We start from the raw sequence: 17377 nt of genomic DNA, 5'->3' as shown, positions 1-17377 counted from the left end.
TATCCACTCCTTGAAACGGCTAATGCACTTTCCCTTTTATAGCATTTGTCAAGCATGCATGCTCAACGCACATGCTTGTGCCACATGTTGTGCATTTTCGCCTAGTCAAGATACAGAAGACTCCTACTTTTACTACCACAACACAAATGTACACTTCTCATGAGAGCTTAGAACTCTAAATTCATATCCCAGTTTAACCCCCAAAAGATTCAATATGTCCAAAACAACTCCAAATTAAATACTTAATTAATTGATTTTTATTTACATTTAATAACAGTTTTTTTCTATATGAGCAACCTTGTACATATTAACCAACCCACTATCTAATAGTTGTTAAGTTGATAATTGAGTTTGTGAGAAAAAAATTGAGTTTGATTTTCACAAAAGAAAAAACAATAAATTTTAAATATAACTAAATTATGAATTAAGAATTAATCTCATAAATAATCCAAATAATAGAAATTTGTAAAAATATCTCTGGAGTTCTAGAAAAAGCCAAAAGTTCTAATCAAGTTGATTACCAAAACCAACCCACTCCAATATTACACTAACCAAAAACAAGTAAATATTCCCAGCCTGTTTATTAGTTTAATGCATAAATTAAACAAGCATGCAAATTTATCTCAAGAAAAATGTTTTATGACTAATTTGCAAGCAGAAACACTCGAGATATTACTAGTAGTAGGACCCAAAACTACAACTCCAATCAACACAAAGATTGATTCCCACAACAGCATCACTTGCAAGTGGTTATCTCTTCAACCACCGATGAGAAACCAAATTTTCCAAGTCACACAGCACGAGGAGGACACAGTCACAGTCTCACAAGACACCACAACAACCACTTCCAACACCATGGTTTTGAGCATAGCCCAATGTGCTACGAGCTGAAACAGTGAAATGATACTATGGAGTTGCTTGCTTGGGCTTCTACTGACAAATGAACACAACTGGGCCCAGTGATTGACGGCCCACTTGAGTCCAATGGGGGCAGATAACGTGAGTACATTTACTTCTACGTTCTAATGACTTTTAGTTGAAGGAACATGTCTCAAGCTCGAGTTATAACACCAAAACATGTGGAGCACCTACCATGCCACTTGTCAAGGATTGAGTCCAATGTAATCCTCATTCACAGAATCTCAGCAACCATCTTTGGGTCTTTTCATGCTACCAGGAGCTAACTAAAGCACACAATTTCAAGTGCAACTAAGGAGCTAAGTGATTTCCTAGGATAGTTTTAAAGCAACAATCTTTCATATAACTCCTAATGATTTATATCTTTTAGTAAAGTACTTCAAAGTAAAAATCTGATTGATCAATATGAAATAAAATATAATAGAAGAAAATAATATTTATTTTATATATTTAAGATTTTTTTTAACAAAATTTTGTTATTATTTTTTATTAATTTCGTATCAATATTATCATAAAAAATAATATTGTCAATTGTTTAAGAAAATAATAATGACTTTATGTTTATTTATTTGTTTTCGGTGCACAATACTTTGTTTTCTTTTTATGTGGAAAAGACTAGAAATGTGTTAAACCAGTCAACATTCACTGTCGACTTTCTCTTAGTAATGAACTTATCTTAAACATCGAAATATTAAAAATATATAGAAATCAAACTTTTATAAAAATGAATGAATATAGAAAGAAATAGAAGTAAAAAATAAAAGTTCTTACTAACAAGTGTCGTGCAAATACTTATAAAAAAACTATTCATATTCTGCTAGATGCTTCTAATTGTTAAAAAATGTTAACAATTTTTACATTTCAAAACAAATACATCATATTATTTGATAATATTTTTTTTTGTGAATAATAAATAAAAAAAACATGAAAAGAAAAGGTTAAATCGTGTGAGGTCCCTTAATCTTTGGGCTCCGATCAAAGTCCACTAAATCTTCAATATTGGGACCATGCCTCCGTCATATGACAACAAAGTACTCTGTCCTGCCGCCATAATAATTTAATCAAAAAACACAAAGGCTCCACTCCATTAAAGGATTTATACTGTGTATTTTTACTCCCGCATATGTGACACACATTTTAAGCACTATATATATATATATATATTCTAAAAGAGAAGAAAAATTATGTATTTATGTAAAAAAAAATATATATAATTTTTTAATTATAATTTTTCATATATAATAAATTTATTAATTTTAAAATAATTTAAATAATAATTTATAATTAAATGAATATAAAATTATTTTATATTATCAATAGTGTAAAAATTAAACATTAAATTTGTTATAAAATACACGTACAACATTCTTGTTAAGCTAACGTGGATCCTTTTCTCATATATTATTTTTTAACGTACGTCTCATATTTATCTTGGTGAATATTTTGTACTTGCTTCAAAAGATTTTCTTTATTATAATGAATTTTGATAAAGTTTTTCAATCAAACGATAAATTATTATAATATATTAATCTAATAACAGCACATTATTCAGTTTACATAATTTCTGTACAATCCCAACAACCACCGGCATCAGTTAACCATAGATTGTGTGCGGCATGTATGGTTTTGGTTTCTTATCCTACCGCCAAGGGATTATGTATTGCGTGTCTTTTTATTTTATTTTTCTTGGTAGAAATATCCATGATGTTTTGCCCCACCCAATTTGTTTGAAAATTTGGGGAGGAGGTGGAGGGGGTGGGGGCAGGAGGATTGTTGAATGAAACTTGGTCAAGAATTCATCTTTTTATATCATATATGATATGATAATTTAATTAGTCAATTATAAAAAAAATCATATTAGAAATAACATTATAACCAGTACAAGTTTTGAAATAAACACAACCTACCATATTGTTTCTTAATCCTAGTGGTGGTGAGATTTGATGTATTAGAATGTATGACGTTCTATATGTAATCATTATGTATTGTATATTATTTTTTTAATAACACATACACTAGTGTTGTTAATATTTAATTTATATGCCTGTGGGTTGTATCATGAATATACACCATTACCAAACTATTGTTGTTAATAACTTTTATACTATAACTTTCCCGCGTCCTGGGAATAAGACATTTTATTTCTAAAAGTGGGTTACCAGATAATCAGCTGTAAAGCTTAAAACGAAGCAACTGATCTTAAGCTTAGGTCTATTCGAACATTGCGTCTCTTCTTTGACTTGTTCTGTTTGGTAGGTTTTAGAATTGGGTTGTGTTAAGAAGTAGAGCACTTGTTGAAAATAAAAATCCTTAATAAAAATGTAATGTTTAGCAGTTAAATAGAAATTTTAAACCAATTTTTTCATTCAATATTTTTTGTTTTTAAATCTTCAATTAGTACCCTAGCTAATAATACTGATTAGTATTTTCCATTCTTTTTTTTTTACCATATAGCAAAGAAACTTACTTTTGTCGTTTTTGTATTTAAAGTTTTTCTTAATGGATAGGATCATGATCATGATCTCCACAGGACTCACTATTTACAAGTAGTGACAAGACTCAAGATCCACCCTTCCTTAATCACAGGATCAAAGTACTAGTGTTGTGGCCATTTATTTTTTTTACAAAAAATGGTAGAAGGAAATATTTTCCATTACTGAAAATAGTAACCCTAACGTCATGTTGTGACTATTATAATAGAGGTGTACCTAAAAGATTGTCGAAAGACCTAAATTGCAAACAATTTTGTCCGCAAACTCGCAACTACTCAATTATAGTCACTAGACAAGGGATCTCTATGGAGTGGATTATCCATTAAACATGATTATAATGGATTTAATTAGAAGGAACCAGACCTGCAGCATTCACGGATAGAAAAAGAGGAATTAACCTCATGTATTTAACAATTATATCAACTTGTATTTGCCGCCATTTATAAATTTATAGGATTAGTACTGTTACTATTAACTACCCTAAACTTTTGTAAATGTTATTCTTTATTTTTGACAGAAAACAGCTCACATTAATTCAACATTTCAACCATATATAAGAACCGACTACCAAAGGAGAATAATTCAATTGAACATGATATTTGACTATTATAAATTCTTTAATATCATTTTCGATTCCTATAAATAAAAAATAATAAGAACGGACTATGAATACATTGAGGAATCAATTAATGACTTGCGAATGAACTAGTAAACAATCTAGAGATCCTAATTAGAATATGAGTGAGAGCCACTCAATTTGATTGTCTACCCGGGCAAACAATCTTGTAGTTGTTATTCTTTTTATTTTTCATTCATTGTGCGTGCTATATGATATTTTATGTATTAATTGTTTCTACTACCGAACTGTGTATGTTCTAATTAAGGACGCTAGATTGTGAAGGAATTTCGCATGGCCAGGTAAGGTCGTATGGTATAGGAAAACAACAAGACTAATGTGTAGTTACTATTTTAGTCTGACTTATAACTGAAAACAGGTCCACAGCTTCAGAGGCTAATTATAATTGGAGATCAGTTTAATGTAAATAAGCCTAATTAAGGGATATAATGGATTAATTATATGCTAAGATGAAATGAAAGTGATAGGAGATGAAACCCATATGCATGCATGCACGGATACACCTGTCTGGCACCTGCTAATTTCCAGCCATATATACTACTTATATAGTGCCATGCCAACTGCTCCTTTCGTTTTCTTCCAAACCCACAGAAAGGGATATTAGAAAAAGTGACCTCCTGCCCTATGCATACATACATTCTTTTAAATTTTGATTGCGGCGAGTTAAAAAAAATAATATTGCAGGTAATTATAAAAAAAATGTAATTGATGCAGTCGTAATTATAATCGTGATATGATTATACAGTATTAAAATACCCTTACCATCATAATTATGATTGCCATTCAAAATCATACATCCATAAAATTCAATACGTTTTTTCAATCCAAGCAGGTTTTCCCTAAACTGCTTTACTTCTCACTAGTTTGTTATCTAGCAATTGAATTTGCATGGCATGTCTTAAGAGTTTGGATTTGGGTGAACAGTACCTACTCTAAAAGTAAATTTATATTAGAATGAGAGTTGTCTTTTAATTTGTTTATATATATTATTTTAATCTTATTATTAGTTAATACAATAATTATCAAAATGTGATATGATTGATAAATAATCTTGTTTTTTAAGTATACAGTCGTAAATTTGATCTCTTCCATATTTATATGAAAAAATATATGTTAAAAAAAATTAATTTCTTAAATAAATATTAATATGTTAAGATATTAATCTTTAACTTCTAATTAAGAAATATCCTAATTAAAAAAAAAAGAGTTAATATAAGTTTTTCAACATAGGACACTTATGTTAAGGATTAAACATCTTGGAAGCAAATGTGAAGAAAGGTCTAATAATATAATGGCCAAACAATTAATAGCTCAATATATAACTCCAATAACAACTATAGTAAGATGACTTTTGGTGTTATCTTAAAATTTATATTTAAATTTAATTCAATTTTACAAATTAACTCTCAGAATTATTTTTTCTTATATATATCATTTTGATCATATCACGAATAATTAATCAACGTTGGATGTTCCAACTATAGGAAATAGATAATGAAAGATGCAAGAGGGTACCGATCTGGATTTTCTCCTGATATTTGTTTTTATTTTTTTTACAGAAAAAAAAAGACTTTTTACACAATAACATATCCAAAGAGAACAAGCATTTAATATGACTCATATCTAATTTAATCATTTTACTGAACAAATTAAGCATGTCTGTCCTATCTTGAAGTATTTTCGAAAGTACCACGTTTAATTGAATGAAACCATCAGCTGTCGGCCAACATCCTCACTCGATAAAAAAAGAAAAATGAATTTATACAAATAAACTTCTTCCAAAATGTTCACATAATCCGGTGGAAGTTTTTTTAGATTATCACATTAGTTTTATAACCTTTTTTTTTTTTTTGGTCTGAATACCATAACAAATTGGTGATGAATGACTGTACCGCCTTGAAAGTACTAAAATTTGATTTTAATTTGGTCATACTACTTGGTTTTAGAAAGTAAACATTAACTAGTCGATCTTATTTATTATATATCCGTTAACTGTCTGTGTTTAATGGATTTAAATCTGGGATATATATATATATATATATATATATATATATATATATATATATATATATATTATTGTATTATGTATTAATTTATAATAGTACCAAAATCTTAAAGTGTTTATTTTATTTTAAGTTTTAACTGAACAAGTATAATCACTACTTTGTGTTTTATATTTGAAAATGTATTTTGTATTAAGAAATAGACAAATTTTAGAAACAAATAATCAAGACTAAAACCAAATCTAAAGGAACTACAATTAAACTTTGTTATATTTACGGGGTGATCCAAAACATACCGACTAAAGGATGCATTATATTATTTTTTTAAAAAAGAATTTAAATAGTTTATTTAATTATGAGAGAGCCACCAATTAGTCTCTAAAATTGTAAGGATTGTTTATATTAGAAGTGTGTGCTTTGATTAAAAATATAAATTAATTAAATTAACATTTACATAATTTAAATAATAATAATGGTTAAGTAACAAAATCAAATTTATACTTTTAACTAAATTTAATTTAATTGTTATTTTTTAAAATTTTTATGATTGTTGTTATTTATCAATTTTTATATATTGTTTGAATTAAAACATAGTTAGTAATTTAATATTGATATTTAAAATATATAAGCAAATTATTATTTTTAAAATGTGATGGACATTTCTTGTATATGACAGAATTCAATGAGGATGAAATTGATTTTTTTAAAATTCATTTTCTAACCTACTTGTATATGTTGTCTTTAACGATGTTAGAGATAATAAAAAAGTCAAATTTACTCTTGACTTGTCTGGTTATACCAAGTCTATTGTAACCTGATAACCAAAAAGCTATCAACAATCTTATTCATTTAGGTTGATAAAAAAGTAAGTCATCTCAATTTTTTTTAACCCACGTCTCATTTTTGTAACTTACACTTTTGACTCACTTGTTTATGAGTCAAAAGATTATCAACCCACCACAAGTTGACTCACCTTAAATTAGAAAACTAGTAATAAAAAACATAGTAGAAGATATATACAAAAATAAAATTGATATGATAAAAATTTTGAGGCACTAAATGAAAACCATAACCTTAACAAATTTATTACATTGTGTTTCATTAGACATAGACAATTATATATATTAGTGATTTGGAAATAATATTCACATTCCAATTCTATATTATATAAAAAGATAAAACTAGTGTTGCATATCTATTATTATGATTGCTTAAAAAAAATCTGTTATTATGATTAAAAAGAACTAAATAATTGGGCCTAGAAGTTATTTACTTTAGTTACTTAGTGTAGTAAGTTGTAATATTTATTTTTTTTTAAAAAAAAAACTCCTGAGCCAAAGGGCTCACTATGTTGGTTCAACCCAAGTGAATTGCAAGCTAATCAAAGTGAGTTAGGTTATATTTAACCTATAGTTGTGATGAGTCGATTTTGACCTATCCACTTAGACTTAAACCCGTGGTTAATTGAATTAGCTTGTGAACGATGATTCACATTCATAATTCTAACAACATATTTTTGCAATTGACTCTCGTTTAGATACTTGACATGTCAACACAACCTTTTGTTGATATTAATAAAGAAACTATTTACAATTTTTTAGAGACTAATTTGACTCATGATTATAATTTTAAAAGAATTAAATTGATAATTCACTCACTTGAATATATATTAATGATTATAATACAATCACTTACTTATAACTATCGAAATCAATTAAGCCAAAATATTATTAATAAATATTTAATATAATTTATTAAAAAAAAAACCACTTTTTTATTATTATTTCTGAAAACAAACTATTCATATTTCCTAACAATCACTAGTCTAAATTGAATTAGAGGACGGGCAGCCAGCTATTCATCTTTAATGCTAAAGCCAAACTCTTACCATCTTTTCACAAATAAATAATTTATAATGCAAGGGACCCATTTTCAAGGGCCACACTTTCGACCCTAGAACAAGATCATATCATAGCCATCCATTCCGTTCCATTGGATTTTTTTTATATATATAGAAAAACTCCACACCCACTCTATTTAAAACCCCTTCACCCCGTGTGTTTCCCATAAGAATATGTAAGTAACCATAGATAAGAGATTCACTTAGGACTCTCTCTTTCTCTCAACACTCACTACCTTTTAGCCTCTTCTCTCTAACACCCCAAATCCTACTTTGTCACAGCTTCCAATATTAAAAACTAGTTGCACCAAATAATACACAATCTCTTTAAGAATGAATAACAGGCTTGGTTTGGTTGTTCTGCTACTTGCTCAGATCTTAGCACTTCATGTCAAGGCTCATGAGTCTGATCAGGCTCAGGCACCACTCACAGTGCTGAACCCTTTTGAGCATAAAGCTCAAACAGGAGTTCAACTTCATGTTGATGACCAGAATAGTGATCATAAAGTTGCAGTTTCTGGAGCTATTGAAGAGTCACCATCATCATCAGAAGAGAAAAGTGGAGAATCTAACGAAGCTGCTGAGGCACCACAAATTCGAAGAATGGGAAAACATCATTCTTCGGACAGATCAGTGGCAGGTGGAGGCGTCATCATTGGAGGGCTTGTTACTGCCATCTTTGCTGCTGTTTTTTGCTACATTCGGGTTACTAGGAGAAGGGACACTCGTTACTAATCTAATCACTAGTATCGATCTTCTTTAGTTGCTTCAATGTTTTTATTCTTTTGATCATAGAGTGGGAAGTAAATAGTTCATGATTGATATTGGAACATAGATATTGGCTAAAATGCAACAGCAGCAACTCATATTCGTGTTATATTGTTCATATTAACTAGAATAAATAATATATGCACCATAGTATAAAGGTTTTAATTTTATGCTATATATCATTCAATCAAAAGTGGCTGTTGAATTTTATAACAACTACTTAATCCTTAAAGATGATATCAAGAATGATTTCTGATTGATTTTCACTCTGACATTACATGTTTGCTAATCTCATATAGCTATGTATTTTCAGTATTCGAATCTAACTTCTGTGAGAATATGAGTGCCTTCATTTTCTTCTCTCTGCAGTCTGTTTCCTGTTCTGTGTTTTTTTCTTCTTTTTTTACCACTTCTCATTTTTCAGCGAGAAAACGAAAAGGATGGGGCTGTTGAGATTGCGTATTTGTTCAAATAACAGTAAATCATTCTTTCAATATTTTTAGGAAAGTAAAAGTGACGTGACCACTATACCCAGTTTACCTTTTATACTAAAATACATGTTCAACACTCCTGGCTTTGGCTATTTTCTTAATCAGGAATCCATCGTTTACAGGAAATAACCAATTCAATAACATTGAGCTTGAGATGATTTATTGGTATGTGTTATTGAGTTATAATTTTTTTATTTTTTGAAAGTAGCTTTATCATGTTGGGTAAATGTCGGTTTTGCTTTTATAATTAACATGTTGGATATGTAGTGCTGTTCATATGGTAATCTCATTGTTGAGGAGCGTTATCCAATAGGATTTCATGCTTTAGATAAAAGAATGAAGAGAATAGTATCTTATATAATATGAATAAATAGAAGAAAAAAAGAACGGTATCTGTGCTCTTGATATATAGAAGCAGCTGTTGGATGAAGCCTCCTAGAAGCAACTAATGCTATTCTTGCAATATTATTTCATAGAAGGGTGGGACAAGTAATGTATAAGAGAAATTAAAAAAATGCTGAGTCGTATAATACTTTTCACAATATTCTATAATAAGTGAAGAAATTAAAAATAGTAAATGAAGTAAAAAAAAAAAAGTTATGGAACGAAAAGGAACTAAAAGAATATTATAAAAATAGCATTATTGAATTGATTCCAGCAAAAGTGAATTTAGGAAAAATAAGCAAGCACTGTCGTCCACAAAAGGTTATTTGGTCCTTTGATTTTCCTGAATTGTTTTAGTAGGGTAAAGTATCCATTTCTATTCTCTACTTTCTAGCTAAGGTCGGTGGTTCTAAAACCTTGCAACACAGTACTTCTCTAGATTTTTTTAATTCATAGACATAAAAAATACATGTGAGAGAATTTATAATACTCACTCAATTTGTTAACTAAATGAGTTAGACTTTTGGTGGAACACTTCACTAGTTTGATTTTTCTCTTTGAAAATAAATGAATAGCTTAAAATAGATTAATAAAAGAAGATCTGCCAGCTGCTGAACAATTTGGAGAAATTTTTTAATTAGGCATACTCTAGCATATCATTTCTTAATTACTTAAATGCTTATTTGGTATGCATAAAAAAGTTTTAAACGCGTGTACAATTTTATCTAGAGTACTACACCTTTATTTTTGTCAAATAACAACTTACTTTGCCTAATTGAAAATTGCTCATACCTTAATTACTAGGTGGCATATGGCACCATATGCTACAGTTGTTGATTGCAGTTTTAATTTAATATGGTTGAAAAACATTAATCATTGACTACCCTCTTGATACCCTACGGACCCCAGCCCAATGATGTTGCCCGAACAGCAAAGTAGGCCATTGGGGGGAAAATTGATTATCCAATGGGTCCAAATAGAAAAAAAAAATATATTAAATAACTAATATATTATATGTCTCTTTAATTTTTTAGTTTATAATAAAACATGACATTTTAAATAAATAAAAAATATCAATTACTAGCAATAGCTCATTTATATCTGAGTTAAATTCTTAAATAAACTGAACGATATTTTAATTCTTTAAATAAGGATATTTTTTTTCCAAAAAATGTTATTTTATCAAAATAATTTATGTAATTAATATTTTTTTAGAAGAATGCATTATCTTAAAAGAAAAACAATATAAAAAACGGAAGCAATATTAATCATACACTTCTCATAATTTTTTTTTTATCGTTTATTAGTATTGATTTTAATTCATTCATTGTTTATCTGGATTCACATGATGAAGCAGCCCATAAGAACTGTGAGGTACTGAGGCTTCACATGCTACTTCAGACATTTATTTGCAAGAAACTCACTTTTCTACCGGTTTGGACTTTAAACCAAACTAAACTAGCTAGTTGGTCTGTTAAAAACAAAAGTGAATTATAGTGCCCAATTCAAAGAAACTATTAAGGGTGTGTTTAGATTAGCATTGAAATTACATTAAAGGAAAAAGTTGTGTTTCAATGTCAAAATTTAAAAGCAATTATATTATACCCTTTATCTGAAAGTCCATTGGTGTTGGATTCAACTGCTTCCCAAACACACACTAAACCAGTTATGAGGAAAACTGGTTAAAAATCAATTCATGAAACAGTTAAGAAATGTTTAAAGTTGAATACTACCGTTTTAGTTTTTTTTAAAAATGAAAATAAACCAGTAATATTTATTGTTTTCTTTTTAATTCTAACTGTTAAATTATTATTATTACTATCATTATTATTATATAATTAGATATTATTGAAATTCAGAATTATGTATTATAATATATTTTATTTGAACATTTGTGTGTACTTATTAATATGTTAAAAACCTATAAAATATGTTTTAAAATTTTTTTAATGTACATTATGTGCTCTTTGAATGTTCAAAACCTGAAGTTATGATACTATGCTTTTAAATATCATCATCAACAACAACTAATAGGAAATATGTCATGTTTTTTATGGTAAAAATTAACAAACTAAGCTTACATGCCACTTTGTAATTAAATGATAGTATGATAAGCCTTTACACTCTATCCTATTTACTCATTGATTCAAATACAGGAAGATAGAAGGAAGTCATACGGAAGTTAGATGGTTGCAGGGGAGGAGCATAAGGGTTAAGTGATAAGGAGATTATGAGAATGTGTTACTTCATGCAGCAAAACCTTGGTGCAAAATAGTAGTGGTGTAATGGATAACTTGGTAACAACCCACACTAGATACACAAGCATTGTTAGTTATTGATCTCCTAGAGCATATCAACGTACAGTCTCATCTCTCTTAAGAAAGACGTCCATATGCTAGTTCCAAAATGAGAAGAATGAATTTATATAAAAAAATTGACACAATAAGATAGAAACTAAGAACATTTTACAATGCTTGCTTGAATATCTTAAATTTATAAATCCTACAATGCTATATAAATTTAAAAATTTTACACAAAAATTTACTCCAATGGTAAGGTGGTTAAAATGAGTACTTAACTTGAATCACATTACATTTTATAATTAAAAAATAATTATTTAATTGGTAAGAATGAATTAAATAATATAATGTTAAATCATAAGCTCCAATGATAAAAACTTGTTAAATAACATCACTTAATTTTAAATAATTCATGAAACACTCACGTTAAAAATGTTCCAAGAACAACTGAAAAATAATTAAATTGAGATATCCCCGTAACATGTGGATCCATGCACCTTACAAGTGGGGTTTCATCAGAAGAAAACCACATATGTCAAGCTTCTGTAAAAGACATGACATAAAAGGAAGGCATGACTTAAGGATCAATCATGACCATGTAATTCGTGTTGAAAAGCTAAAACACCATTCATTCGCGAAGTCTTGCAATCATATAATGTATGATAACTTTTATATAATAAATAAATACTAATTAGGTTTCTCGATAGTCAATATCACGATTTTGTTCAAATATATCCATGACATTTGGCTATAACACGGTATTAATTATTGAGTGCAACTTGAACATGCTGAAAATCGATTGATTGAATCATCATTTTATTCCAGCATGTTCTAGTATAACACACGAATAAATGCTGTCGCAGTTACCACATCAAAAAATTTCATCCACTAAAAGGAGCTTATAATTCACATAAAACATTAGGTAACAGTGTAACACGAGAGGCTCATAACTCAATTACAGGAAAGGAACTTTTAATGCATTTCACTTCTCAAACCAATTGGGATCAGGACAAATTGTTGTCTGAATATCCAGAACAATTAGAATTGGTTATGATGTACCAACCATTCATATGCTGGAACCACTGATGGATGAAATAGAAAAGGCACAGCATTAACAGTATCTCAATTTTCGTTCAAAGTCAATTTCCCTAAGGCATACAATTCAAGGCTACAACTTAATAAATAAATAAAACAAATAATGGAAAAAAAAAATTAAGAAAAGCATCATTCTTGTAACTGTAGAAGAAATAATTCAAGTTTAATTTAAAAAAAAAAACAATTTGAATCAGAATCCGTGATGGTTATGAGTCTTGTCTTATGATGAGTTGCGGGCATAACATTGACCTGTATCATCTCACAGACTTTCATCTATCCTACCTCACCAAGAACAACTATTATCCTTCAAGCATATCCTAAACATCACATATTCCCAGACATTCAAGATTCTATGGTAAAATAATAACAACAGAAATTTCACCCACCCAGTTCAATGATGAGTTACAACAAATGGTATCAATTGCAGATCGCAGAAGGCCGAAATTCCACCATATAAATGCACCATTGCGGCCTAAGGTACCACCACCATTGCCATAGCAGACGGAGGCGAAACACGCCACATTACAGTGCTACAACGGTTATTTAACAACATTGTACACATAACAAAACTTTAAATATAACACTTCCGAGTGAAACAGCATCGGAATTCAGATGATGCAAAAGTGAACATAACCATAGGTCAATAACAATGTTCACTAAAACGTTTCCCTGTGCACACCTATATATTAATAATAATAATAATAAAAAATACATAACCAAATGACAAATAGAATTTCATGGATGGTCAATGCAAACAATTTTTCATCGTCAACTAATCAGAGACAATGGTAGATATGATTTTTATTGGTTATAGTAAAAGTCAACAAATTTAACATTCATCACCACGACTGTTTCTATCTGTAATTGCATACACTATGTATTCATCATGAATTGCAATGTTGATGACTTTGATTTCTGATTCTTTCACGGTATAAGAATTTTATCAGCAAAATTATACACTAAAAATATACATACATAAAAAAAAAATATGAAAATAGAAGAATTAGCAGAGCAATGAATCAAGAAGAATTTTCTCTAGTTCTCAAAAGAACACTGGTCATTCTCATTCCAGTCAGAAACATTACTCCACCTAACAAGCCTCGAATTCCTAAATAATCCAACAACCTCCCTCACCTCATCCTCCCCAGACTCCGCCACGAGAACAACGCACGCGCCGCCAGGCCGGATCACGCGCTCCATCTCGGCGGCGAACAGCGCCTCGTCGAACCGCGCGGTGAAGGCGAGGTCGAACACGCCGTCGAAGAACGGGAGGTTGCGCGGATCGGCGCGGCGGACGAGCGGCGGGGACTCGAGGATCTCGACGCCGGTGACGTCGTCGATGCCGAGGCGGCGGAGCGCGGCGACCTCGTGGCCGGAGCCAGCGGAGACGCAGAGGACGCGGGAGTGGTTGAAGGCGGCGGCGCGCAGGAGGAGGTGGTCGCGGAAGAGGAGGGAGAAGGAGAGGACCTTGGCGGCCCAGAGGCGCGTGGAGGAGAAGTCGCAGTGGATTTGGGGAAGCGGAGGTGCGGCTTCCTCGGCGCGTGGTGGGGGACGCAGTGGATGAGTGTGTCTTCATGTTTCATCTCCTCCACCTTGTCAACGCTTATTTCTTATCCCTTTTTAATGTTAATTCTTTTACTGTGCATTCCACCTCATAAATGTTTACTTTACACATCTATAATTTATAATAAATAAATAATTTCTACATTTATGAATTATATTAAATATGGATTATATCATATTTAAAATCTGTAATAAATCATTTTTAACATATAAATTATGTTTTATATTTATGATAAATATTTTATTATGATGTATTGTTACTTTTAAATATTGATATCTCTTAGAAAAAAGAAATAAATTCAAGTTAGAATTAAACACGTAGAAAATGATAGATCGAATGAGATTATGGATTTATAATGTTTGTTGGTACCCTTATTTGATCGAATAATGTTAAACCCCTTGCGGGTGCACGTAGGAGAGAGAAAAAATTATAGATATTAGATTAAATTATAATTTTGATTCTTTTAATTTTTTAAATTTATGATTTTGATTTTTAATTTTTAATTATAATATTTATCTTTCTTAGTTTTATAAAATTTTAATTTTAATTTTGATTTTTCTATAAATTATTAATTAATAATTATGATTATTATAGATATTAAATTAATTATAAATTAAGTTAAAATTATTAATCATTAATTTTTTTAATAAAATACTATTAATTCTAATGTTATTGTCAATAGAGTTCAGTGTGACAATAAAAGTAGAAGAGGAGAAATTTAGTGCTGTAAAAAATTAAGATTAATAATTTTTAATACTTAACTATTATGATTAATTTATAGTTAACTTAATAATTTAATTAATCATTTAATAATTTATTTAGAGAATCAAAATCATCAATTTAAAAGACTAAAATGATCAAATGTTATAATCAAAATTTAGATAGACCAAAATTATAGATTTAAAAAATTAGGATAAAAAAATTACCATTTAACTTAGATATAATATGTGATGTTATAAAAAAAGTGAAGATAGAGAGATAAATAGAGAAACATAGAGAAATAGGAGTCAATTGAAAGAGAATAAGAGGTGAATATCATTATTCTATTTATTTGGCCTTTGGGTATTTTGATTGTTACATAATGTAAGCTTTGTGTTACAAAACTTTAGATAGAATTTATGTTCCTCCTTTAACCTTCTTTTTTGTTTTTTAGAGAAATCTCTCCTTTAACCTTTTTTTTTTATGGAGTCTCTCTTTTAACCAACTACTCCCTTAGTTCTTTCTTATTTTCTTTGAACCTTAATATAAGACACTATTTAAAAGGTGTTGATGATCCTTTTTATAATTTTTTTAGTTTTTATAAAACATTATTTTATTATTTGTTTTTATTAAATACTTTAAGGATTTGTGTCTTTTGGTTCGTCATTAAAAAAGAAAATTTGAGAAGTCATTTATTTCCTTTAAAAAAATGGGATAAAATATTTATTAACAGTAGTACATAATAATTTTAGACTTTAATATCTCCACTCCGCCCACAACAAGTTAAAGTTAATGATGATTAACCAGGATAAAATCGATATCCCCACCGTTTCAAAATAATACTCTGTTTTTGTGATAACAAATATATATTCTACATTTCATTAGTTTTTAAGGTTATGCAGATTCGTTAAAAAATATTTCATTAATATAAATGTAGATAAAATATCTTCAGTTTTCCAATTACTCTTTGTCATTGATTATCTACCAATAACAAATGTACATTGTACCTTTCATCAACTTATTTTTAGGTTAAATTAATTTTTTAGTTTTCTAATTTATTTTTTAGATTTAATTTAGTCATTTAGTTTTTTTCTTCAATTTAATCCTCTAGTTTTTTTAAATCGATTCAATTTGGTCTTTTAGTTTAAATTGTAACAAATCACACTGTGATTTTTTAAAAATCACCACAAAATACATATTTATAAATAAATGTATTGATTTTAAAAATTAGATGATCAAATTAAATCCCCAAAAAACTAGGGGGTTAAATTGAACCTAAAAAATAAATTAGAAGACAAAAAATTGATTTGATCTTATTTTTTTATGATAGATGTATCTTTTTAATGCAAATATTTAAAATTTGAGGGACTGAAATGAGATGAAATTATTTGGCAGGATCAATTCCAAATTTGACATATTTTAGAGAGACTAAAAACATACCTCTTAATATAAATCTAAAATACAATTTGTATATTGTAAATACTAGTTTTTAATAATAAAAATTTAATTAATCTACTTATGTTATGTTCAACAAGACATTTTAACTAAATTTTTAGCTTATTTTACTAGTTGAAAAACTTGTCCGATTATTCAATAAACAAATTTTTTTAGTAATTTCTAATATTTTTTAAAATGTTACTTTCTAACATTTTATATGTTCTTCCACTTTTATCATCAATACATTTATTCATTTTTTTTTACCTTTTTAAATAAAGGCTAAAATATATTTTTAGTCCTTTAAATATGAATTATTATTTTTTAGTTCTTTAAATTTAAAGTTACTTTCTTTAGTCATTGAAATATGCATACTGTTCTTTTTTATCCTTATGCAAATTGTGAGCCAAATATAAAATAAGAGATTCCTAATTTTTTGACATTTTGGTCACCAAAATTGATTTTCTAATATATATTTAAAAGTACAACTTTTCGACGGTTTGAAACTACTAGAATAAGTTAATAAAAAAATTAAAGTAGATTTTAAAATGATTAATAAGTTTTTTAATTTTTTTCTGACTTGAGTATGATAATTTTTTACCGTCAAAAGCATATTTTAAAATATAAAATAAAAAATAAATTTTATCGGTCAAAAGTTGTCACAAACTGTGAATGTTTCATTCCATGATTGA

General features: G+C 28.7%; 1 protein-coding gene across 1 annotated transcript; it reads right to left on the bottom strand.

The window, feature by feature from the left end:
- Positions 1-14023: 14023 nt before the first annotated feature.
- Positions 14024-14644, bottom strand: LOC114416368. Its single transcript, XM_028381226.1, has 2 exons — positions 14640-14644; positions 14024-14558 (listed from the first exon to the last, which is right to left on the bottom strand). Exons 1-2 carry the CDS (start codon positions 14642-14644, stop codon positions 14024-14026), a joined length of 540 nt encoding a protein of 179 aa, XP_028237027.1.
- Positions 14645-17377: the final 2733 nt, after the last annotated feature.

The sequence above is a fragment of the Glycine soja genome, chromosome 6, assembly GCF_004193775.1.
Source record: "Glycine soja cultivar W05 chromosome 6, ASM419377v2, whole genome shotgun sequence".
Taxonomy (NCBI): domain Eukaryota; kingdom Viridiplantae; phylum Streptophyta; class Magnoliopsida; order Fabales; family Fabaceae; genus Glycine; species Glycine soja.
This window is presented reverse-complemented; position numbering and strand designations above follow the sequence as displayed.